Source organism: Grus americana, chromosome 2 (assembly GCF_028858705.1).
Source record: "Grus americana isolate bGruAme1 chromosome 2, bGruAme1.mat, whole genome shotgun sequence".
NCBI classification, from domain to species: Eukaryota; Metazoa; Chordata; class Aves; order Gruiformes; family Gruidae; genus Grus; species Grus americana.
The window spans coordinates 157,263,266-157,289,102 of NC_072853.1; the positions used below are offsets into that span (position 1 = coordinate 157,263,266).

The following is a 25,837-nucleotide window of genomic DNA, read 5'->3' on the forward strand; positions in this document are numbered from 1 at the left end:
AGGCGGCACCCGCCGGACCCGGCCGCGGCGGCCCCGAGGACAGGCTGCTCGGGCAGTGCTGTCCCTTCCGTTTGAAGGGGAAACCCTGCCCCAGCGCCTGAACGCCGCGGTGAAGGTGCGTCAGGACTCCTAGACGGTCCCACCACTTCCCCGTTACCGGGGAAGCGATCGACGCGACCTCGCGGCCGAATGCCGGGCGGCCTAGTGGAACCCGGCCGCTGGAGTACCGGGAGGTGCCGCCGGCGAAGGCCCGGGCCGAGGGCACGGCACGGCACGGCACGGCACGGCACGGCACGGCACGGCACGGCACGGCCCCGCCCCGCCCCGCCCCGCCCCGCCCCGCCGGCGGGGCTACGGCAAGTGCGAGGGGATAAAACGCCTCGGGGGGGCAGGCAGCGTCGGCCCGCCTCCGCGCGCTCATTCAGAGCGGTGACGTCAGGCGCATCACGTGTTGCTGCGCGTCACGCCGCGCGCGAGCCCCCCTCCGCCAATCCCTGGGCACTGGTGCCGGCCGAGCGCGCCGCTCTGCGCGGCGCCGCCGGCCAATCCCTTCCGCCGGCGGAGGAGGGACTTCCGCCGGGAGCCGGAAGCGGGTCTCTCATGCGAGCGGGTGGTTGAGTCTCGGCTCGGAGACGTTTCGGGCCCCGGAGCCGCCGCCGCCTCCTCCTCCTCCGCGCCCCCCCCCTCTCCCCGCTCTGCTGCCGCCGCCTGCTCCTCCTCCCGGCCCCCGCCCCGCTCTCCGCTCTCCTCCTCCTGGCATCCGGCGGCGGCGAGGCCCCGGCGGCGGCGGCGCAGCGAGAGGCCCCGGCGCTAGCGGAAAGCCCGGCAGGAGTGAGAGGCCCCGGCGCCAGCGGAGACACCCCCCCCCCGCCCCGTGCCCGCTCGCCTTCTCCCCGTCGAGGCCCGGCCCGAGGGCGGCGGCGGCTGCTGGTGACAGGTGAGTGCGAGGGGCCTCCCGGGGCCCGCGCCCTCCCGGTGGCAGGGGCCGCTTGGGCCGCTTCCTCCCCCCCGTCTCCCGGTGTGAGGGGTAATGGTGGAGCTGGAGGGGGAGAGGTACCCCGCCGTTCCGCCCCTCTCCCCCGGGAACCGCCTCGGGTGGGAAGATGGCGGCTCCAGCCGCCTCCCCGGTGCGAGGGAGGAGGAGGGATCCCGGCTCGGGGCCTTGATGGTGGCGGGGGGTAGGGCGAGTCGCCGGGCTGGGCCGCCGGGGCCGCTCCCGCACTGCGGCCTCACCGAGCAGCGCTCGCTGCCCCGGCCCCGAGCGGTGACCAGGCAGCGGCCGAGTGAGCTTTGCCCCCCGTGCCGCTTTGGCGTTGCCGAAGATCTCCCCATGGGTGGCGGGTGCGAGCGCCTTTGCGGACCGCGGGGAAGGGGCGAGTGGTGTGCGGGCACGCCTGAGGCACCGGCTTCAGAGCGCTTCCCGGCTGCCCACCCGGGGCGGGTGGGGACCTGCGACCCTCCCTCGAAGAGCACGGCTGGAGCAAGCGGCAGGCGCGGGCCGTACCAGCCCCTCGCCTGTGGCTCCAGGCAGGCGCAGGGCAGCGCTGACTCTTCCTGGGAGCTGTGTCCTGAGTAGGTGACTTGGTTCCGCAGGAGCTAGCGGGCCAGGTTACCCTGCCTGCTCGCAGGTTACAGAGTGCTGCTTGCAAAAGCAGCCACCATGCAAACGGTGTTTTGCCCCTAGGATTTTGTTGTCGTTGGGCCTTTGCTGGCTCCTTCAGTGGACTTGTTTTCACTCTCGGTTTCAGTTTGTGCAGATGCTCAAAATTACTATGTAGCTTTGTCCACAGTTTAAACAGATGTGTGCTTGCCAAACAATGTTGTACAAGATTCCTGTGCGGCAGATAAGTGTAACTATTTTTATTCTGCAGGTAAGGGAATTGAGGCAAAGTGGTTAAGACTTGCCTTTGGCCACAGAGAGAGGGCTGGTTTCAAAACCACTGTTTAAACTTGAGTCACAGTTGGGGTAAAACCATGGGAATTCTGGCTTCCGATCCTGCGTCTTGTCTTTGGCCTAGTTTTGTTGGCCTTCGTCAGAATCCTTAGTAAAATTGGAGTAGGAGTCTTTCTTAAGTACTGCCTTTATTGAAAGGCCTTATTCTTTCATGTGGTTTACGTTTCATGTCAAACTTATCTGGTTTTTAAGGATTGAATAAGTTTTCAAAGGTCAAAGCATGTTGTGTTCTTTTTTTAAACTTGCTGGGATTTCACAACTCTAGGGTTTTGATTCTGATCTGGTAACTGCTTTTATCAGTTGAACTTTCACTTGTTTCCTGCTGACTTGTAAGCATTTCTTCAACTTAATTCTTGAGATATGAAGCTAATCAGCTTAATCACTCTAGCTATTAGAACAACATTGATATTTTCTAATTTTTTATTATTTTCTGTGGGAAGTGAAAGGGAGGAGAAAACTGGGGTGAGGCCTGATAAAGCACATACAGAAAACTGTATTTTATATGTAATGTCTATAGGAAATTTTATTCTTCTAGGTGTGTTGTCATTTATGTGTGTGTACTCTTTATATGGAAGCCAAACTTACTCTTATGTTTAATTAGTTTCACATTTTGGAAAAAAAAAAATCCTTATTGAAACTGAAATAAAAGATTTGCATGAATGAATTAATAGAAAACATTTGACCTCTTAGATCATCCTAAACAAGTGATTGCATATTTTCTTGAAATATAATTGGGTCCTTAAGTGCACACAACGCTCTGGGTTAGATTGAATTGTTTCCCTTTTAATTCTTTCTGTTTTTCCAAGTGTTTACACACAAATGCCTTAAGGGAATAAAGGTGTCAGTGCAAGTGCATTCTGCCTTGGTTGCTTTTATGGCTTGCTCTAATGCAAATATACACATGGAAAGGTATGAATGACTAGTATTTGCCTATATATATTGTTTAGATATGTGGCTGGAACTTAAATCTGCTTCAGTACAGTGCAAGATGGAAGATCTGGAATTGGAGTCGTGGAGGCTTTGGGATTTTTAGGTTTTTTGTTTCTTTGAGACATGCAGTAACCACATGGGCAATTTCTGGCTCTGTTTTACTTGATCAGAGTGAAATTAACTACTTGGTTTATTTTACTGAAATGCAAAATAAATGCAGTCAGGTTTGTCTAATCTACATTTTCTGTGGAGATCATTGCTGTGTCTCTTAAGTCTCATATCTGGCAGTGGCTTTGGCTTTAAATCAGTTGTGAGCTTAATTGGCATGGTAATATAAACTCTTTGTTAAATATTTATTAGATTACCTCACAAAAATGCATATGCTAGACATGGAAAAGGCATGTTTCTGTCCATAGTGCATGACAAATCTAAAGTGACAGCTGAAAGGTAGCAAGAAAGGAGTTATAAAGAACAAAATAATTAGGTGTAGATATGTTTCATCAGTTTAATTTTTTTAAACTAGGTGGCTTTTTGGCCCTTCAGCGCTATTAATGTTTAATTCCATGGTGCCTGTATATTCACATTCTTGTAAATTAACAGGTAAGGTACACAAATAAGCATGTAGAGGGCTTGACTTATGTTTTCTTGTGCTGGTCTTGGAAGGAGCAGGTTTTCTCAAGGGCAGTGGCCTTATCAATCTTCTTGAAGAGCATTCTTGTCTTGGAGATGTTCTGTGAAGGAATGTGCAAAGGTGGCTGTAGAGGTAGCTAACAACTGTGGTGTCGAGAAGGCTATCGCTGGCACAGAGAAAAAGGCAAAAGAGACCAGATGAAGAAAGCAAAGAAACACAGTTTCAACTCTGTGGAACATCAAGCTTTGGGATTGTGATTTTTTTGTGTGTGTACATGCACATGTAACTGTTGTATGATGTAAGACATTGTAAAAAATGTGGTTTATGTAGTGTTTTGTTCCTTTAAGCATTTACTAGCAAAGTGACATTTTTAGATGACAAGTTGGTGCAACTCTTAGAAATAACTGTTGAAAATAGTCTTTGGCTGCATTTATTCCTGTTTGTAATCAGTGATATTAAACTAACATGAGTATTGCCAGTCTCTTGTATTTGCATTCAGAATAGGCACACAGGTATGAGTAGGAAAGGAAGGATGTTACAAAATAGGACGTTGTAAGGAAGAAAACTAACTCCTCCCCCTGCAGTTTTGTAAGAGGCAATAGTATGTGGAGAGCTGTGTAGAAGATGAGTAAAAGCTACTCTTGTAGTGAAGGCCCCAGAAAGATATTTAAATCGTGTTGTTCCCAAAGCAAGGCATATGCATGCTGAATCTAATACTATCATTTTTGTCCATATAAAACAAGATCTAGACAGGTGGATTTTACCAGATAAGCCAGTCATTAAATTAGGCAAGGGAAAGTGATATAAAACTTAAACTTTGAAATAATGCTAGTTTTATGTGATACCTCAAAAAAGCGAAAACACACATGCACACACCCCCATTCCCCCTGAACTGGTAAGATGCTTTATCGAAGGTACCGGTTGAAAACGTTGTAAATACAGTTGTAAGTTAATGCTTTGGGGAAGTTCTCTTTTCTTTTCCTATGTATTAACTCCTCTGTGTGAAATTCAGGGCAAGCTAGTGTGTCATAACAGTCAAACAAGAAAATAGAATACTTCTGATCACTTTCTCTGAATGTAAAGCTTGATGATATTTCACCTGGCCAATAAAAACAATTTGGTGCTGTAAATACTGGATAATTGAAGAAGTCCCATTGCTATTCCAACAATCTGTTTCTTTCCCTTTAAGGATATGCTGTCTTCAACTGGCTCATGATAAAAATTTATCTAAAACAAGTCAGTTTGAGGAACTTGTTAGAAACAAGAGAGTAGAAGTTGATTTCTGTACTACCCATTCATTTAAATTAACCTAGCCAAGTTTCACAAAGTAGTGCAAGAGAAACATTCTATTAATTGGTTCATAGCTGATATTTCATAAGTTTTAGTGATGTGATGAAGCCAAGGATTTATAATCTGTTTTTTCATTGGTCTTTCACATTTGTGTTTCTGTGTGTGTTGCTGATATGTACTCTTTCTAAAGAGGAGTATCCTCCCTCCTATTAGGAAGCAGGTGCTACAGAGTAATACCTGCAGACAACAGAGCTACTTTGGAGTACTTAAATTAGGCGTGACTGTAATACAGCATAATTGTGTGATTAGGATAGCCATGGTAGTGTTCGTTCTGTGATGTGTGCTGCTGCAGGTATTTTGTGTCTGGCTATGTGTTTCAGGAACAGCAATTAACTCCAAAATTGGAAGTCTGACAGGGGTTACTAATATGTGGCTAGCTACTTGGCCTAGAACATTGCAGGGAATTGGGGAAACGCTGTTTTGACGCCCTGATGAATCACCAATTTCTTTGAGCCTTAATCTTTTCTAACGCTCATTTACCACGGAGGGCTGGGCTATGCATATTCTGGATCCTGTCAGTCCAGCTCCTTAATAGGTAGTTGAATGATGTAATACAAAAGGAATCATTCGTTCATAAGCTGAATGGATTGCCGCCTCTGCACTTCCAGCAGCTCTGTTGTTATTCGCATAAGGCTGTTGGCATGTAAGGAGCTGGTGTCCCCGAGAGTATATCCTACAGTAAAGGTTTATTCTGGATTACCTTTATGGCCACCTAGAGTTCAGAGATATCTCGAGTTCCATGTACATGTATTTAAGGTAGTAGTAGCTATACACAGCTCTTAGTTCTGGACTGTTGCACATCTAGATAGATAGAAACATAGATGCCTATAAATATGTATAGACATCTATCTGGCATGGTAGCTTATGATGAATTGGACTCAGAATTGCTTTATCTGTTAGGGACTCTTTCCTACAATGCCTGTATCGCTTTCACTATTGAAAATAGCAAGCACCGGTGATACAAAGATTTGGGAAATTACACCTTCAGATGACCTCAGTAGTTCACATGGGACTTTTTCAGGAGTATACTGAGTTTTGAGTGTAGTTGTAGAACGTATGATTATTTTATCTAAAGCTTGTGCTGGGCTTTTTGCAAGTCTTAACTACTGTATGGCTTAATTTTGCTTTTAGATTCCCTGTGTTTTCTTCCACAATTATCAGAACAGTATTTTCCTTTTGCTTAGGTTAATTCTCCCTCAACTTCATACTGGCCCTTCCCTGCTAGCTTCTGGAAATAAGCAACAATGATGAATGTTAATACTTTATTGATGGTTTTCATAAGGCAGACTTCCATCTGGTTTGGTAATGGAGTTACAAATTTACTTCAAAAAATTGTAGATTTCTGTTATTCTATTAAAGTGTTTCTCAGCAGACCTAATGTTCTGCAATCTATTTTCAAGTATTTTATAATCATAGGATGCCAGGGATCTGACAGGGAATCTTGAGAAACAAAATATTAGTTAAATAGTATTTATGTTGAGGAATCTCACTTGTCAGAAACTTAATGAAATGCTTGAGAAGCTTTATGGTGAAGTCTCTTGGCAGCTTTATGGTTTTATTTTCCATCGGTGTTGGTATCCATAAGCATATTTTTACAGGTTGTGATGCTGTTGCAGGTTGCCCCACAACAGAGTCTAATTCTGACTGTTGTTCAAACAAGGAACTGATGAATCAACAGGCCAATGTCCAAAGTGGCTTGCTTTTTCATGCCCTGGTGCTGAAGGTGTATGCTCAAACATTTTGATGTATCCTACTCGTTTCTGATTCTTCTTATAGGAATTAGAAAAACAGAGCTAACTTGAAGAATGCATCGGGGCACGGTTACTTTAAGCGCTGAGGACCAAAGCTTATGAAACAGCTACCTATATGTGCAGAAGTTGCAATCTTATCTCAGAGCTTCATTCCCATTCAATGTTGTTGCTGCCTGACAGATAGGGATAGAAAATGGTCAACATGTTGCTGTTTAAAGCAGCAAGGCAAACAATTTGGGCAAAATACTGCCTGCGTTGGCACATGTCCAAGATCTTGGGTTTGTGTCCCTGTTCGTGCTTAAAGCTTGTTGTCCAATTCTTTATAATAGATGTCTAAAAGATTTGTATTATAAAGAAGGGAGGAGGATCCTTTTTATTTTATTGTTGCAGCTTAAGCTTATCTATTTTGTTATGATTATAATTTTCTGGGGTTTAATGTTGTGTATTTTAACTGTCTGGATTCAAGGAATCAGTGGAATTTTTAGGAGGGACTATGTCCAGTTATTTTGATTTGCAAGGAAGAATTATTGTCCTTAAATCCAAGCTCAAATATTGGAACACTCCATCCTTTAACAGTGAGTCAAAACCTGAATTACCAGTAGTTTTGATTACAGTGATACTCTTAAAAAGGTGGGGTGCTCTAACTGGGAACAAATGTGCACCTAGTAGGCAATAGGCTTTCATACAGTGTTTTAAAAGTAAGCAAGAGTCGCTTCTGATTTCAGTGAAGCTTGTAATGGAGGATGGTGGCTTTTTCAAAAGAGGAAGTAATACTAAAATGACGGGATTATTTGGGTTAAATTCTGTCTTTGGCAAAGAGGTTAATGAAATAATCATTGGCAAAAACATTAGCTTCCTTTTCTTATTACAAAACCTTAAAGTTAAATGGTGCTTCTTCTGTAAGTAGTTTAATTTCACTTCAGATTTGGTCCTGAACATGTTTCAAAACTTATACTAACATATTTTAGGTAAATGAATGCCTTTCAAGTTATCCAAAAAACCCAAACCCCAAAGCCTGAGGGGAGTTCGTCCTAGGCTGTTTGTTTTGCAGAACAACTGTTTGTTAAAATAGTCTTTGCATAGTCAAGGATTATTGTATACGTTTGTGTTGGAAGATAAATTGTCATTGTACCTTTTCATTTATTGCTGTAATTATCAACATCTTATTTGGTTCTGTATATGCCTCTCACCTGGACTTCACATAAGTGTAGACTCTTTTCTCTCTTGCTTTTCTCAGACCTGTTTTGATTGAAGATGTATTCTAGGAGCACTGTAACAGCTGCAGTCCCATCAGTCTGCATCAAATCTTTTCCAGAATTTTAGTTCTGCATGCATTTGAATGTGAGATCCTTGGTGTAAGATTTCTGCTTCCCTGAATTAGGCATTTATTATGTGGCCCGAGAATGTGATAACAAAGACTTAGCAAATTGTCTTTGAAGTTATGTGTGTCTCTTAAGGAATAATTCAAAGCACTAAAAATATTAAGTGTCCTAGAAGCTTCTACTGCAATTTCTGACCTCTTGCTTAAGCACAGCACTGATTGCAGACTTGAAACATGGAATCCAAATAATAGCAATATTCTAAGATAAGCCTATTAAGACCGGTTAAAGAATGTCAGACTTCTAGCCTCACCCTTGGAACTGCCCTAAATATTAACCTTATAGCTTCAAGTGATGTCTTTAGTCTTCTCTTTCATCATACAATACTGCATCCTCTTCTGCCAAGTTCTGAATTTTTCTGAAGAAGGTGCTGTCTGTAAAATCCTGCGCAGCAGAGCTGGGTTAGTTATTTCCTTTACCTTTGCAAACCGCACTGCCTAGAGTCGCAGGCAGCGTGGTCAGTGTGCATTGGCCACTTTCTGGTTAGCGGTGTAGTGAAGTATGCGGAAAACTTAAAGATCATATTGGTAAATCAGGAGGAAGAACATTCAGTAATTGAAACAAGGAAGTTCGTTGTTCCCAGCATTGCTAAACTGACACTCTTCATGCACGACATTTAACTTCTTCCCTCTAAGAGCTAAAGCTGCTGGTACTTTGTCATGTGTTTTATTTTTTTAAGACTTAGTATTTCTTTGAAGAATTAGGAAAGGCCAAGTAGACCATCGATTGGTGCATCTTAGATTTAAAAAATTGAAGCAGCTAGTAAAATATGGTAGCACTTGCAGTTTTGTGAAATAAACATAATTTATAAAATGACAGGTCCACTTACTGCAAGACTGGCATGCTGAGATGCTGGCAAGTCTGTTAGCCAGCAAAGTTCAGTATCTCTTCTAGTTTTCACTTCAAGTCAGGAATCAGTTTCATTCTTAGAATGAAAACTGCCTCTCATGATGGAAGTGCAACAGTTTCTGTAAACTTTACTGCTCTGTGTGAGCTCTCAGTATACTTAATTGTTGCTTCCCTCAGCAGTGGAATAGGAAGATTAAATTATCTATTGAAGGGAAGTCTGAGGCATTAAAGAAAAGCAAACCCCAAAAAACTCTGTGGTTAAGTGAGAGCAAGCCAGCTATGTGAGGAGGGAAGGGAAACAAGGAAAATACATTATTATGCAAGATACTATCCTTGCATGGTAATTGCTCATGTGTGCCTGAGTTCAGAGAAGATATGACAGAATGAGACAGACTTAGTATCCAGAGTGCCAAAGGAAACTCACCTGCTGGAAGTAAGATTTGTGTCAAAATGAAGAACTACAGTTTATAGGAAGAAATATCTGAGAAGTCTTCCATGTGGCTTTTTCTGATAACCATGTTCACCTCTTCATGTGGTATGTTGGTTGGCTATGGGAAGGAGTAATATAGGCTGAAGATATGTGGAAGTTTTTGAAAACTTTCCCTTATTTTCAAAGTTTAAGTTACCATCTAGTGTTCTGAAGATGCCTAGTTAAAAATAGTACAGAAATGAACAATGTTTTGTGAAATCCATAGCCAATTATTACTAATAGGTATCAGCTCCTGCCCTAATCACTCCAGGGCAAGATTTAATTTTCTTTCCAATTCAATTTACTGCTTCTAGTCAATTGTGTCTTAGTCTTCTGCTTTCTGTGTGTACAAAGGTGTTGTGCAATTGTTAACTCATGTGACTTCAGTGCAGACAAGCAACGTGGTTGATGAATTAGATGAGGTTTTTGCATTTGATGGTGTGAAACTTCAGAAACAGATTTTTGTGATACTTTCCTAATGTTTGCATTAAGGGAAAAAATTAATTTCTGCATCAGTGAACAGTATTTGACATTACCGGTATTACACTAAAAGCCTGGAATAGCCTCACAGCTAATTTGTGGGCATAAAGATATCTGAAGCTGAGAAGCTTTGACTTTCAGAGAAAAATGCAATTAGCCTATCAAAGATCACACCAAAGTGCCTAGAGTTAGTATTTGTGTAGTATGTAAACAATTTTAGCAGTAAAAATACCAACATTTATGTGCATTACCTCAGTTGTGGTTTGTTTTTGCAGACCAGAATTGCACTGCACTGGACACTGTGCAAGCACAGACTGTTGCCCCTGTAGCTTAGTCAAGCATAACAGGTAACTGCAGGTGGATGGGAGCATTACCAGAAATTTGTCAGCAGTGGGTTGGTATAATATGATGCCTGTGGTCTGATGAAAACCTCATCAGTTTTTTAAATATATTAATTTTAAAAAATCTTGCAGAAGGAGGGAGCTTCCATCACATTCTACAGTTTGTTAACCCATGTTAGGCATAAATTTGGGATTTTTTTATATTTGGCCATTATTTAGGCTGGTTGTTTTTAGAGGACTATGTGAAAAGTTAGTCTTCCTCTATGGTTAGACTCATTTAGCAAATGTATTCTGTTATGCAGCTTGGAAGTGGAGGCAGATGTGAAATGCTGTGTGGGGTCTGGAACTCCAAGCTTGTCCTTCTGTAGGTACTTTGAAGCACTCTTGCTCTGTGTTCAGGCTTAATTGATTTTCTGGGTTTTTCAATGCAAAAGAGCAGTGGTTTGCATTGACCTGTTCTTTTTAATTCAGTATAGGCATTCTGCTGGGATTTCTCTTGTGAAAACCCTACAAGTATGTTACTGTCTTATTTTATTTCTTTTTTTTATTTATTTTTTCTTTCTCTTGTAGTAGGAACTCCCTGTGATGCTCTGTAGACAAGAGTAATGGCAGCAACAGCAGAGTTTCACTCAGAACTGCAGTACTTGGTTTGCAGCGCTCTGCTGCTGGTTTTCTGCAGAACAGGAAGGATTAATGGCATCCCTTGTTCAACTTGGGTCCTCTCTCCTCTGCTACTTTTCTGGTGGTCCCATAAGTAAAGTGTGCGTGCAAGCAACTGCTGTGTAGTTCTGTTTAACTGTAGAAAAGAGAGATTGTTCAAATTTATTGCAATTCTGTTCTTGCTGGTGATGTGTGTTTTCTGTCCTGGAAAAATAAAGAGCAGCACCAGGCCTGGAAGGTAGGGAGGAGGTCAAATGCTCATGAACCGAACTGAGGGCAAGTGATGGAGTATTTTAGTGGAAAATCATCATACTTTGAGGTACTTGCCTAATGTGCTTGAGTGGCAAGTTCTCAATTTCTTTTCTGAGCAAGTCCTTTCTCTTCCAGTGTGAGATATTTTCTGTCTTTTTGTAGGCCTTGGTAATGAATGTAGAATTTGGGATTCTACATTCAACTAGAGAAAACAACTTTTCAAGAGAGGATGGGGTTGCAGAGAATTATGATCATAGATGCTTTCTATCAAGATAATATCTTACCTTTCATTTCAGAATTGTAATGGTTTGGCTGAGGTGCTAATAACTTCAGCTTTGCTCAGATAATCCACAGATGGGAGAGTGAAGCGATCATTTTAATTAAGTTTGGTACTTTTTGAAATCATAATCTGATAAAAAATATCTGACATGATAGTTATAATAGAAATTAAATATGTATCTTTATGGATAACCTGCAGGGTGTGTGCTGTTGGTCCACTTACAGTGAGGAAAACAAACTTGTGGCTTTGAATGTGCTACGTGAAGCAACCCCTTTAATTAATGAGTTGGGTTTCTTAATGTTGTGTTATATGCTTCAGCCTGCAGTCGAGAGGGTGCTGCTTCAGACTTGAGAACTGAGAACAAGCCATAAGCAAAATGAAAACTGCTCATGACACAATCACACTTGTCTTCAAGGCATGTGATACTCTTAGCAGGCACAAAAATTTCTTCCCAATGGGTTGTTCTTTTCTTGTCAGGCACTTTTAGTGTTCTTGAATGGTAAGATTTTTTTATTATATACTGTTAAACATCTGGTGCATTGCACTACTGAGGAGGATGTGATCCAGAGGCGTATTAGTCCATTTCTTGAGTGAGGTTTGAGTGTGCATCAGATAGTACCTGTGTCTAAAACTCACTTAAGCATAAATATTTAAATAAAATGGACAAAAGGCTAGCCATAAAGATAATCAGGATTATTTGTTGGTAGGGGTCATCCTCTTATCTTCTATGTACTATCAAGATCTTTCTTCCTGTTTGAGATTAGGTGAGTGAATAGGGCTGTAACTTTACACCTTTCCCATTTTTCTTACTCTTGACTGAAAGAGTTTTTCGTATACCTCTGTATGGAGTACTTATCGTTTATTACTATCAGGTTTCTTTGGTATTTTATCACCTTTGTTTAGTAACTTATTGCTTGGTATCTCTGGGACAACTAGTTACCATGTGTACTGAATTTCTAGACCTGCAGAGTAATGGGTTCTGGTGTGCAGTTCCATTGCGCAGGTTTACGTTAGAAAGCTCAGTAAATAAATGATGGAGTTGTAAATGGCTTGTGAAGCCTAGTGCAGAAATGTTTCATAGATCCTTAAATAAGGAAATGTAGTGTTCCCTTTAAATAGCAAGGTTTACTGTTTCTTTTGAAACCATCTTGAGAGACTACATTTGAAGAGAATTAATAGAAGTGCAGAACAGTTTTGGAGGCAATCAACCTTATTAAGAACAGACGGTTTTTAAAGAAAACTTGTGAAGTAGATACAGCAGCAACTCTAAAGCATTTGAGCTGGTGTTTTCTAAACAAAATTTTAAAATCATACAGCATTAAGGTTTAGGTGGTCTTCTGACAGTGTGCTTTTGCTAACACCTGGTTGCTGTGTGGTTTTTAAGATGCCTTGCACCTGCCATGTGTCTTGTTGCAGATTCATCCCCTGTGCTTGTGCCCATGGGCTTCTTCAAGAACCAAAAAGTTGTTGTGTTCTGGGGGTGTCCTGACATAAGCAATTTTCTTGGCAGGAAGGAAAACTGAAACGAATCAGATGCTACTTTTTTCAGTTTTTTTTAATATAAATTTTCAGCCACCATGCTGGCACGTACACTGGATGCATGTACATTTTGAAACCTTCATCTGCCAGGCTTTGATAAATGTCTGGGTCACACAAAGCTCCATGGGTGAAACTTTCAACTTTTCCCCCAACTGTTTAGCTACTCAGCAGTTAAACAAATTCAGTGCCCTGTGATTTTTAAAATAGTAGTGTATTCAATATTTAACTTCTGTAGACACATGCTGTGACTAAATATTTGTCATGTCAGCTTTTTAATCACTGTTGTGTAATACAGAGTTTACAACTGACATAAGCACAATGATGATTGCAGAGATTGCCACTGACAAATGTGCTTTTTGGGGTGGTTGGATTTTTTCGATCGCAGCTATTTTGTCCACTAGTGGTAATGTAACCACCTCACAGTATATTTTCTCTTAAATAATGCCCTCCTCTGAATGATAGCTGGCTTGTCACATCTGCTCAATACAGAGAATGATTTCATATTTTGAAAGGAAAGAGGGAAACCCCTGAGTTCTGTCACAGGCTTTCAGCATCAGAATGGTACAGCTTTGTAGGGTTATTCATCTACAGAATGGTAATGTGTCCCATGCAGCAAGACGATGGTTCAACTGTTACATTAACAGCTGAAATCTCTCTAAAAGTCTTCTAAAACAGCCATCTTATTAAAATTGCAAGCTCTGGTTTATATCACTGCTCATAATGCTAAGGCGGAGGGAAACTTGCGGCCTTTCAGGATTAGGATTTGTCGGTTTTTCTTGATGATGCTCTATAAGCTTAGCTATCCTGTATCTGAGTTAGCTGCTGCTTTACCTGGGCTGAGAACATGATTAACTTGGCATATTACATACACGTTGGGTGTTCAAAACACTTGTGAAAGTAATAAAGGTAAACTTAGTTTAAACAGGAGTTAATGTATTAAATTAATAGCATACTTCTAGAAGAGGCATCTGTTATTTATCGTATCAACTATGTGATGTATTCAGCAGGTGCTAAAGCTCTTTTCAAAGCTGAAGTCAGTGGTAGCTCTGCTTTTGCTGTGGTGTCGTGATCCTCGTGGATACGTGAGGGTGTGAAAGATGGTGAGAAAGTATGTTACCTCTGACAGTAGAAAGAGTTTCTGGCCTGCAACTGGAAGTTTGTTATGAGGCTTCAGTTAAGCAGTGCACCTCTGTATTGAAAACATTTTAGGCTTTCTCATGTTACTGGAAGTGTATTTCAGTATTAGCCTTGTGAAAAATTTATCTTAATCTGTGTTTAAAGTTTCTAAAATGTTTGGGAGGAAGAGTTCTGCACAAAGCCAAACTCAAATCTATTTTTGTTTATGCTTGCTGGATGAGCAATGAAAAGATCTTTTATTCTAGTGAGCTTTTTTGTTTTATGGTGTTGCTGTTTGCAGTGTGAAAGTTAGTTGTCAGCACTTGCATTTGTAAATCTCTTTTTAAGGGCTGATTACTCTGGGCTGAAATTTGGCAGGCAAGATCTCAGCCCTAGAGCACTGTTTGGGGTTTTGTGTGTTTTTAAATAACAGATCTATCTGACTGATTTGATTGAGAGAACAGCATGCTGCTACTCATACTCTTGTAACTCTAGACAGCAAAACAGACTGCATAAAAGCACACTTTGAATATGAATTAGAAAAATTAGAGACTACTTCTAATGAAAGGAGAGGTGGGAGGATTGGGGGATACACTTGAGGGGGGTTGGCGGGGGGCAGTGGTGGTTTTCATTGGCTGTATAACAATTGAGTAATGTCTCTTTGGAGCTGTTTGCAAGGTTGTGGTGTATGTGGATGCAGTGTGTATATAAATATCTTCAGACAGTTGAACATTAACTCTGCCAGTACTATAAGACACCTAAACCTGAACTAAAATGCAGTGTAAAGGTTAGCCTGATGTTGGCACTGCAATAACGCACACGTGTGGCCTTTGGATGAGAGCGATCCCAGCTCAACTTGGCTTGGCACCCAGACACTTACTTGTGTAGTCATACTGTGGACCACTGCTGGTTTGTATCTGGTATCTTCTGAAATGATGGAATTCTCTTAAGATGCATTTGAAAATACTTGCTAGTAAAGAACCATGTAGTCAACTTTAACAAAACAAAACCTCCACAAAACAACAACCAAAACCTTTTTATTTGTGAATGTGGTTGGGGATGTTGCAGAAGGAAGCCAGTAGGCTGAAACATGTGCTACCTGTGTTGTTCGGCTAGGTGGTCTCAGTCCATCCTGAGAAAATTCTTGAAACTCCTCAGATTAACCACTGCTCACCAAGTGCCCGTAGGGACAGATTTGTACAAGTAGGAGTAAAGAGTTACTGCCCGCATCATCCTTGTTGTAATGAGAACTGCATTAAGGTGCTCTTCCCCATCCTGTTGCAATTACTAATTTAGCAGACTGAGCAGTGTGTTATAGTTTTGGGGACAGTAAAGACTTCATGATTGAATGTTGTGTGGTTTCTAAAGAAATATGTTTTTACCTATAAGTGTCTTGCCTACTTACAAATCAAGTTTGAACTGCTTTTGATAAGCTTCAGTAAAATCCATGCAGTTTCTCTTGGATTAAGTAGTTCTAGAAATAAGTATTTGCATGTCTAAAATAACTTTGTTCTTGACACAATACATTTGAAGTTGTTGAACATAACTAATTACTCTGACTGAATGGCAAGTGAGAAGAAAAAATAAAAATTTACTATATGCATTTACAAAATTGAAGTTATATATAATATTACAAATTTACAATTCTGTACTTCTGAACCGACTCATAAATGCAGGCCATTTTGTAGGTTATGTGACTAGACATAATTAGTGGAAGACATGGATTTTTTTGTGAATCTGCTTGCTATAGGCTAGAAATATTATTTAAAAGTTTATTTAAGAGATTGCGTGCCTCTGAAGGCTTTTCTTGTTTTTTAATAATGTGAATGAAGAAAAATTGCAATCTACTTCTGACAGCTCAATGTTCTGCCGTAGGTATTGCTGTGTCTATCCCAAACAGGTCTGCCAACTTGCATTTTTGTCTTGAATGTCTCCTACTTATTGCAGCAGCATGTATTTATGCAAAGATACAGCTTACCAATCAGCAAGTCAGTGTAGCTTTTAAAGTGGTGAGCAAGTTAACTCTTCACTGGGATGATAATTTTTATTGTTGTATTGAAATGCCACATTTAACTTGCTGATTTGACTATTAAACTAGCATCAGAAGAAGATAAACTGTCTTCTAAACTATCAGTCCTTATCTGTAGTTTCTAGCACTACCAGGTATTGATTGTGGTTCTTCTAAATGAGCTAGTGCATGAAGATATGTATCAATACTAATGAAGAACATGCTAAAACTCATCCTGTGAAGAGCCTTAAACATTTTGTGGTCTTTATTGTTTGTCTCCCTGAAGTAACACTGCTCTTTCCACACTGTATTATCTGACATGATAGTCACGGAAGCCTGCTGTCATACAGGTTTTATGCTTTAAGAGACTGGTAAGTGGCAACTCTGCTTTGGAAAAGTTGATGGCACTAACTTTCCAGAACAGCTCTGCACATGAAGTTGTTTATGAAGCATCACAACAGATGGGACTTTGCAGCAGGGCACTTGATGTCCTGGGGACTTGTAGCAGTGTGACATACTAAGTGCAGAAAACTGCAAAGGAAACTCCTGCATTCAGGGTCTTTCAGTATGGCTTATCCATTTGCAGAAAGACAATAGCTGGTCAATGTTAAAAGTGTGGGACTTTAAAGACGATATTCAACCTGACTTCTGAAAGATTATAATAGTGTCTCACTTATGTTGAGAGCCATTTAGATCCTTAATGATCAGAATACAAATTGAATACAGGGGTTTGGCATTGTAGATATTAAAAATAATTTGTTCAGAAGGTGAGTGGACTTACTGTGGTGTGTATCACAACAAATCTGTGTAACTAATGAGAACATGATTGTTAGTTTGAGTAATCCAAAGTTACCTAGCACTTCAATCTAGACCTAGCCTCTGATAAGCATCTTGTGTAATCTCATCTAAAGGACTTCTGAAAAGCAGTAGAATGATGTGCTGCTCTGATTGCTGGTGGCTTGCCCAAGAAATTTGAAGTTGCAATATGCACATTATAGTCATGTATTATCAAGTTGGCTAACAGCTTGTCTACCTTCATCTGAAATTAATGATTTAGCTGAATATTTTGTGCTTGATGGCCAGTCAGCAAATGCTTTAAAGGACATATGTGTAGTAGAACTTTAGTCTTGTTTGTTAGACTCACATGATCTGTTTTCCTTCCACAATCCATAGATTTACAAAGTACTGGTGCTAACACTACATACCAGAAGATGGAAGAGATTGCAGCGTGACTGGGGACAGGCTGATCCTAGAAGGGAATGGGAATGTGAGATAAGCAGGCGACATAAAGGGATGCAAAGAAGTACCTCGGCATTGATTTGGGGATCAAAATGCTGAGTACATAACATCATTGCTGACTGAAACACATTTGTCTTTCTGTAAAATAGACTTTAGCTTGTGAATCTGGACTAATGTGCGTGCTAAAGGTTAGTAAAAAGAGCAGTGGAGATTATATACAGCAAACATGAGATGTGTAAAGTCTTGTGCTCTTAAGAAAAATATTAATCCAAAATTTTAAAAGACAAACAAATTTCTTTAAAGAATATTAACAGAAGCATTCTCCAAGAAGCTTAGACACCTTCTGCAGTGTTAATGCGCATACAGCTTCCCATGCATGGGTTTGAGCAACACGGAGTGTAGCTATTTAATCCTTACTTTTGAAAAATTGCTTTCATCCTGAGGATGATTTTTGGTTATTTTATGAAATACAAACATCTGGAATGAATTCCAGACTTTCTGCCATGTAGACTCTGAGTATGTTTGTGTGTGTAACACTGTATGTGAAGGGCAGTATAATTTTTTATTTATTTTTGTGTGTTTTTTCTATGTCGTTTCTCTCAAATAGTTTCTATTCCAAGATGAGAGGCAGGGTGTTAGGGGGGGAAAAAAATTTTCCAGGAATATAACAGTGACATGGTGCATGTGTTTCTTTCAAAAACATGTTTTTATGCTGACTTTATCACTTCATGCTAGTATTGTAAGCAACTGTTCATCTAAGCTGAATATTTCATCCTCTCAGGATTTGTTTCTTCAACTGTGTGTGCAAAGTATCTGCTGTATAATTCCATAATACAGACACCTGAGTCAGTTCATAGGTGAATGTCATAGTTTTATTTAAAAATTTTGGAACGTATTCAATCTGCTGTATGAAAGGCTTTTGCTTTTGTCCATTTCAAAATACAGTGTGGAAGAGATTCCATGGAAGGCCTTAATCCCATGGACTGAAAGAAATACTTTTTAACTCCAGCGTTTTGGGGTCAAGATAACATAAAAGGAGCTTATGCTGCTAAAGAATTGATCATACTGGTACCTTCCATGTGTTGCAAATCTTTACTTTTTTTAAAGGAGATTGGAGAGAATCTTACCCTGAAGTTTGGTGTCACCAACTTAAGGGCAATAAATTTCTCTCACACATTGCTACAGATGGAGTACTAGAATTTCCAAGTGAATGAGTAACTCAAGAAGCATATTATAACTTGCTCATAGTCCTTTTAGAAAAGAAATTTAAAAATTACTTTGATTTTACATCTTAATATTTACTTTCTGAGACTTTATGCTTTAAATGAGCTTTTCCTCTTTTTTTAAAGACCAGGTGTGTTTTAAAGTAACAGTATTAAATAATAGCCTCAAATTTCAAAGTGATATTGCTGTCAAACTTTCAACTCTACTCAGTTTTCTACTTGTCTAACCAAATAAGATAACATTTTTAGGATGATGGAGCAGAACAGCTTGCTGAGCGTTACTAATCTAGCAGAACTGCTGTAACATGCTCTTTAAAATTTGCAAAGTGACTGTCAGAATAGTTGTAGAAGACAAAGGTTGGTTTGTGACTAAATGCTTCTTAATAAGTTAAGTAAGTCTACCAGGTAGTATGAAGTTATGGTTTGAAAACCAATCTGAATAATTAAGGTGAGAATAAAGTGAAACTTTCCCAGTGGAATTTCCCTGCCCAGTGCTGTGGTGAGTGTTTGCTCTCCCAAGGCAGCCAGCAACTGGGAGCTGAGTGTATCTGCAAGATCACTTTATCCTTGCCTTCAGCCATAACATTTTCCCTGAATGCTTAATCCTGGCTGTGTTGTGTGGAAGTTCTTTGGACCTTTGGTCTGAATTGGGATGGCATGTCTAGAATGGCTGCGAGTTCAGGAATTTCAACAACCACTTACAGAATCTTTTGTCTTCCTGTTTCCACAGCTTACAAAGGTGACCAGTAAAGTTCTCTCTGAGCAGCCAAAAAGCAGACAGCTCATGACTTCTGATCAGGACACTAAAGTTGTGGCTGAACCGCAGGTGCAGCAAGTACAAGAAGTTAAAGACGGTTCTCATCTAGTAAGTATTATAATTACATACTCCCCTGGTATAAGTGTTGCATGAAACAGGTTTTTTACTATGTCTTAATCAAAATTGTATCTCCAAGCATTTTAGAAGACAGTTGGCTGGTAACATTGCAACATAAGATGCTAGAAAATAGTTGTTGAAGGTGGCTAATTCTCCATACCAACTAGGAGGCTCAATTTAACTTTTCTTCAGCCCTACACAGGATTTAAATAAACTGCAAGTTACGTAGTTTGTGCTTATTTAAGGTACAGGGCTTTTTAGGCTATGCAGGAATTGTATTGCCAATCTTGAGTTAGGTTCTAGCTCACACATTAACGTGTGAGGAAAATGCAGGAAATGCACTTGGCATGTATCTGTAATTGAAAAAAGTACAAACCAATACAAATAGGAAATTGCATTCCATAATAGGAATTTTGCTCAGTCAGTTCTGCCAAATGGCACGTGCTGCTGCTTCCGTGCTACTGTGCAGGATCCAGTAAGTTGCTTTATAGAATGCTTTTGGCAGATCATACATCTGTGTTATATATGTTGCAGTGATAGCTACATATGTCTTCAAGATGATCAAATACTTGATTTGTGTAAGGTCTACTCACAACGTTATATTTTCATCTTTGATTGTTAACTGTATATTGGGAGGAATGCTTCCTCTTGGATATCTTGAAGGGGGTTTGGTTTCAGTGTGTATTCCGCTAGGCCCTTAGCCTGTGCTATGCTAAGCAGCAGATGCTTGCTGCTTCAACTTACCTCGCAGCAAGTACTAAGGAGCATTTTGAAAAACACTTTAAGCTCGTGCTTTTCTTTGCTAAGCAAACTTGTGGGGCTTTTTTATTTGACAATAGAGGAAAAGGTTGAACCCAATTTTATGCCATGCTTTTGAAAGTTGAGCTTTTGTGATTTTTATCCACCCCTGTACTCAGGGCATTAATTCCAAGAAACCAGTATGTAAGCTTGAGTAAGAGGCTCTTGCAGATTTGCTTCAGAAGCTTGGAACTGTCAGTGCACTTCCAACAGGTGCATTAGTATTAAAGGTGATTTGATTAGTCTTCGCATTGATGCTAGTTCTTTTAATTTGGCATACTAGAATGTTTATAAAACTACATGTAATGTTGGATCTAAATCTTAATTTCTGTTCTTTCATACTTACTTGGAGAAAGAGCAGCCATTTCTTTCAATTTCAGAAAATCTATCTGCTCTTTTCCTTAGTAGAGGAGGCTAATGTCAATTTAGATGTCTGGGAGTGTAACTATGGTGCTGTAATGGTGCATTTCAAATAACTAATTCTTTTGAGATTGAAGCTTTTCCTTTGAACACTTTATTCCAAATATGAAACCTGTAGAAGCTTAAGTTTTTTAGTTATATCTGTATTATATGCGCAGCATCAGAAGGTCATTTTGTTGTATGAGACTCATTGCCAATATATGCTGTTAAAAGTGTTTTCAAGGTGGTCTCCTCCATAATAGCATGCTTGCATGAGTATATTAATTTGTCAGTGCTTCAAGACTTCATTTCCAAGTTTTGGGAACAATGCTATAGTTTGAGGAAAAACTTCATGGAGTACAGGAGGAAGGAACTAAAATCCTGAGGACATTTTCATCTTTACAAAAATGTAATAGGAAGGAGAAACTTCTGAAGTCCTGACTTGATTGCATTTAGCAAGTACATGCTTCAGGTTCACCTGCTGTCTTGTGTGTCTTAATTATTTTGAGATCAGAGGGCTAGACTGCATAAAGGTCATTCATATCTAGTCATCCCTACTTCAGTGTGTATTTGGTATGGGGCCATACTGCCATGGTATCTAGTGAGATTTCTAGGAGTCTTTTTGGTTTTTATAGACTTAAAATAAATTTGCTGAATTGCATTCCCTAGCTATTTTGGCTATGCTGTTCTACTAGGATCTGGTGATGCTTAGTCTGAGTGCTTTTGTGGCAGTTCAGGAAGAAAGTTGTAGAATTTCTACTGGGAATTTTGATAAACCTCTGTAGATCCTGGAAAAACAACTCCCTGTATGCTAGTCTTAATTCTGAAGTTAATATATTAAGTATCTTTTGTTTAAATATTTACAATAAATTTTTCCTAATTATGACTTTAATCAGTTTTTCTTTGGCAGGAACGAAACACATGTTCTACTGTTAGTAATGTTGAATAGATAGTCAATAGTGACTGAATTAAAACAAAAGTTTTGATGTTGTGATGGAACCCTTCAGAAATCACTTTCCAGTGTTGCTTATGCTACTGTTGGATAGGTCAGCTGCTTACTAACATTTTTGAAAGGCTTAACCTCATGGTGAGGGAGGGAGCCAAAGTAATTTCTTCTGCCTTGAAGTAGCTATAAAACTATATGCTATTTAATGTCTAATGTAGATTGATCACAGGTGTAGTATGGTTCATTTCCAAAACCAGCTCCTTTTGTATTTGGCTGATTTTAGTAGTATTTAACACCAGAATTTCGGTAGTTTCACATGCAAGTTGATTGAAGGAAGTTGGCAGCTTGAGGATCCATATAAATTTCTTGTTAATAGTAGCTTACACTTAGAAATTGGAAGTAGATAATTTAGAGGATACTAGCAAATTCTTAGCTTTGATAACTTTGGAAGTTAAATATGCTGGTGTTTCCAGCTTTTTTAAACTTAGAGGCAAGTGCTGTCACTTTGGGTTACATCTGTCATTAGATTTTTTGTATCCTGATTGACAATTACTCTTTCTGAGAAAGCCGTTGCCAGACTGGACCCGGGAAAGTCAGTGTTTAAGAAATGTTTCATTTCCTTTTGACTCACTTCTGTTTCCTTTTCCATCAGTAACACTTTGCTGCTAGAAATTCCAGGTTACACTCTGAGGGAAGAGGCCAAAACTCAAATCCTGTGGTGGAAGTAGTTTATATGACCTGTCTCTGCCAGACAGGGTTTAATTAACCTTTAATGCTAAAGACATGGTCTTTTTCCTTGCTCATTGATCCTAAACTCTTCCCCTGCCATGCCCACGTTTGAATATGTGGCCTCTCAGAGCGCTTTCCAAGGACCAAAGAATTTTCTTTTTTTGGCTGAATTGAGGACCTGATCTGGAAATTTGAAGTTACTTCAGAAGGGATTGTTGTCATCAAGTGACAACAGGTTCTCAAATGTTAGTGTGTGCCAGTGGAGGATATTACCAGGGGGTCTGCTTAAACTTATTGTCTGATAGGAGCATCACCCATTCTCTCTCTAGCTGAATAATTATCAGATGTGGCCGTGGGCTTCTTGTAATGGGAATTCAAACCAGTGTGGTGTGCTGGTTCTTGTCAATGCTTATAGGTACTGTAAATAGAAGTTCAATTGTATTGTTGGTTCTAAGCACAAGAAAAATAGCTAGCACATCAGAAAATGTGAGATGGGACTTAACTGTACTTCCCAAAATGTTTTTCATAGGAAGTAATACAGAAGGATGTCTTGGACTTTGAGCTGCCAGGTTACGTTGCTCAAAAATCCTTTTGCAACCCATTCAAGAGTAAGCCTCCTAGAATAAAAAGGGACTGAGGAAATTAGATTTACTAGTTTTAGTATAGGACCCTGTGTAACAGTTTAGTGAAAATTCAGTATAGCCTATAATCCTCAGATCATTTGACAACACACAGTATTACATATGTATGTGCCAATTAAGAGTTAAGTAGTAGTTTGTATAACATGTGGATATTTAATAATTCAAGAGAGCATGAATAGCTTTAAACAAGAGATAGGAGGATTAGACCTTAAACTGAACACGTACTGTATCAGCATCATGGAGGATCAGTACTGCTCAGTGTTCTCTCTGTTACATTATTGTAGATTTAGACCGTAAGAAAAGTGCTGAATAGTTCTATACCTGTAGATGTCTTCTAATGCTAATGGTTAATTGCTTTAATGTGAAAATGTGTATTTAAACTCTTAACAGTCCATTTAACCTTGATATATTGAAGGAAAAATTAAGCAATCTGGCCAGCTGTTTCCAAAAACCTGCAGTAGTGATGCTGTGGTGTTTGATGCTGCTCTTCTTTTTTGCCTTAACTGGCAGTGGGCATGACATCAGGTATGGCCTGGGAATGCAGAATAATCATTGTTTCTTCAGGACTAGTTACGATTGCATGACTTCATTAAAGAAAGTCAGATGTCAGAAGATGTCAGACTGTTTTAACGTGTGCTACTGTAACTTTAAAGCTAGACTGTATTTTAAAACTTAGGTCTATAAGACTATACGGGATAAACCCTTCCTCCTTGACAAGGAGTAGGTACCTGTAGAAATGAAAGTAAATGGGGAGGTATATTCCTGTTAATAAGCATGTTGACTTCTGCGTAGGTGTGTGCAGAACATAGGACTAAAATACTTATTAAAAAAAATTGTTCAAGTTACAAAAGTGCAGCTTCAGAGCAGCTTTGTTTCATGGAGAGGGAAAACCTATTTAGGCATTGAGTAGATGAAGAATATACCAGAGCCAAAATATATATGTATAAAGGGCAAAAAACAAAATAAACAAAACCCACTCCCTGCTGAGCTGGGCTCTGAAGTGGCAAAGCACAAATTGTTAGTTTTAAAGTGCTTTTCAAGTCAGGTGGTGATGTTTAGCTTAGCCAGAAGGCTTTTAAGACTTACTGAGTCTTGGAAGTTAAACAGCCAGCCTCAGGTGATGTAGCATAACAACAGTGAGGCATTTTCTGCTTAAATGTATGTTGTTGGGATTTTTTTTAATGGTGATCCCACAATAAACAGTATTGAGAAATGTGACATAATGAATGTTTGCTATACGTGCTTAAAAATAGAAATTATACCTGGAACTCTTAGATAAAACCAAAAGAACAAGTACAAAATGTGCCTTTGCACATAAGGAAAAGGGTATGGGAAAGCTGGAAGAAGTTTCTGCTTGCCTGAACTGCTTCACCCATTTTCTTCCCATTAGTTGATAGCAGAAGTGCTTGTTAAGGCACTGGAAAAGTGGACTTTGCCCTGGTCAGTCTCTTAAAGGCACTTAGTTCCTCTCTAGAAAGCACGTAGTTAGTAATGGTTAAATCAGAGGGGAAAATCTTGCTATCTGTTTACCTCGTGAGGGAGTTTTCTGAATTGTTATAAACTTCACAAGTATTCCTGTGACTTTATGCTAACATTAAAAACAGTTCAATTGTTTGCTTGTGGCATTTCTTCAAAAAAAAAAAAAGCCTATTATAAGTAACTCCCTCCCCTTTCCCTGTTCTTGGTTCCAGGGAATGCTAAAGAGAGGAGTGACTTGGCATAGTTTTAAGCCTGGATCCAAGCATGTTGAATAACTTTGTCCCATGAGAGAATTAAAAAAAATGCAGCAGATGGCAGCAATGATGCATTAAACTTCCTACCCTTAAGAACAATATATCTGCAGGCACTTTGGGGCTTCACATATTGGATAAACTGGGGAGGGCAGGGTAGTCTTTCTCTTTTCTTACTTGGCAATTTCAAAGCAGGCATGCTGAGGAGGGGATGTATTCCCTAGCCAATTCAGCAATCTTTTTTATGGTCAGAGAATTAGTGGTGAATAGGCAGTTTCTCCTGAAACTTAGCCAATATGGTTTTCTCATATACAAATCTGAGTCTGCCTGTGGCATTTAAATTTATATGACATTTAAATACATGGTAACCTATGTTTAAGAATCTAAAGCGCATTATTTTTTGTGATTAATTTGTCCCATGAGCAGAATACTTGTATGGGGAGAAAAGCTGTGCTGGCAGCTATATTACAGCTTTGCACTTTCTTGTGTTGCACAGAGTATTTATAAAGAGAAGTAGGATAAGAAATGACTCAAATATTCTAATACCTTGCAAAAGCTTCAGAGGAGACAATAGAAGCATTTCAGACTGGATAAGGAAGAGGGAGTCATCTCTAGTCTGTTTTATGCTGTTAAATGTGAAATCCACTACTATTACTGCAGGAGTGCTTCACAGTGACTGCAGTGCAGACTGAAGTGAAACATTAGAATTTCTAGGGTGCTTCTGCATTTGCTCAGTGCTGCCTTGTACTTGCAAGTTAATATCAGACGATTGTGAACAGTTTGGGATAGCAAGAGCTTTTTATCTTCTACCTGATTTTAATCCAGCCTGGTTCTGCTTACTGTGGTTTAATGCAGTATCATTTTTTTCGCAATCTTCAGGTGACAACAGGAAACTAAAAATGCTTGCTTCTCTTTTGGTTTATTATTCTAAACAGATGTGAGCTTAGTTTACCAACTAGATATGAGTAAAACAGGAACTGATGCTTAATTTATTTCTATGTTGAGAGTAGTAGATTTTCTGTCAGAAAAAACGTAAACAAAGGAGATTGAAAGAAGTAACTGTGGGCTTATCTGGTAAAGATGGATTTTTTTTTCCCCCCTCAATTTTGGAAACAAAGCAGAAATCTTGCAGTGGCGGGGGTGATGGGGCCGTATAGACAACATAGACTGAATCATGTCTTAAGCCTTATGTAGGCTATGTGACTTGCCATGAAACAGCTGTAAAATAAGTCACAATGACTTATGTCAGTAAGTAATGATAGTGGAATA

The 25,837-nt window shown here is 39.9% G+C and overlaps 1 protein-coding gene across 1 annotated transcript in view; it reads left to right on the forward strand.

Annotated features, from left to right (window-relative positions):
• The first annotated feature begins 503 nt into the window (after window positions 1–503).
• LARP4B (La ribonucleoprotein 4B) overlaps window positions 504–25,837 on the forward strand; it is a 56,503-nt gene continuing 31,169 nt past the window's right edge. Inside the window, exons 1-2 of the mRNA XM_054815475.1 lie at window positions 504–937; window positions 19,182–19,316. Of these exons, the coding sequence (XP_054671450.1) occupies window positions 19,236–19,316 (81 nt within the window). The 5' untranslated portion in view covers window positions 504–937; window positions 19,182–19,235. The remainder of the gene's footprint in view (window positions 938–19,181; window positions 19,317–25,837) is intronic.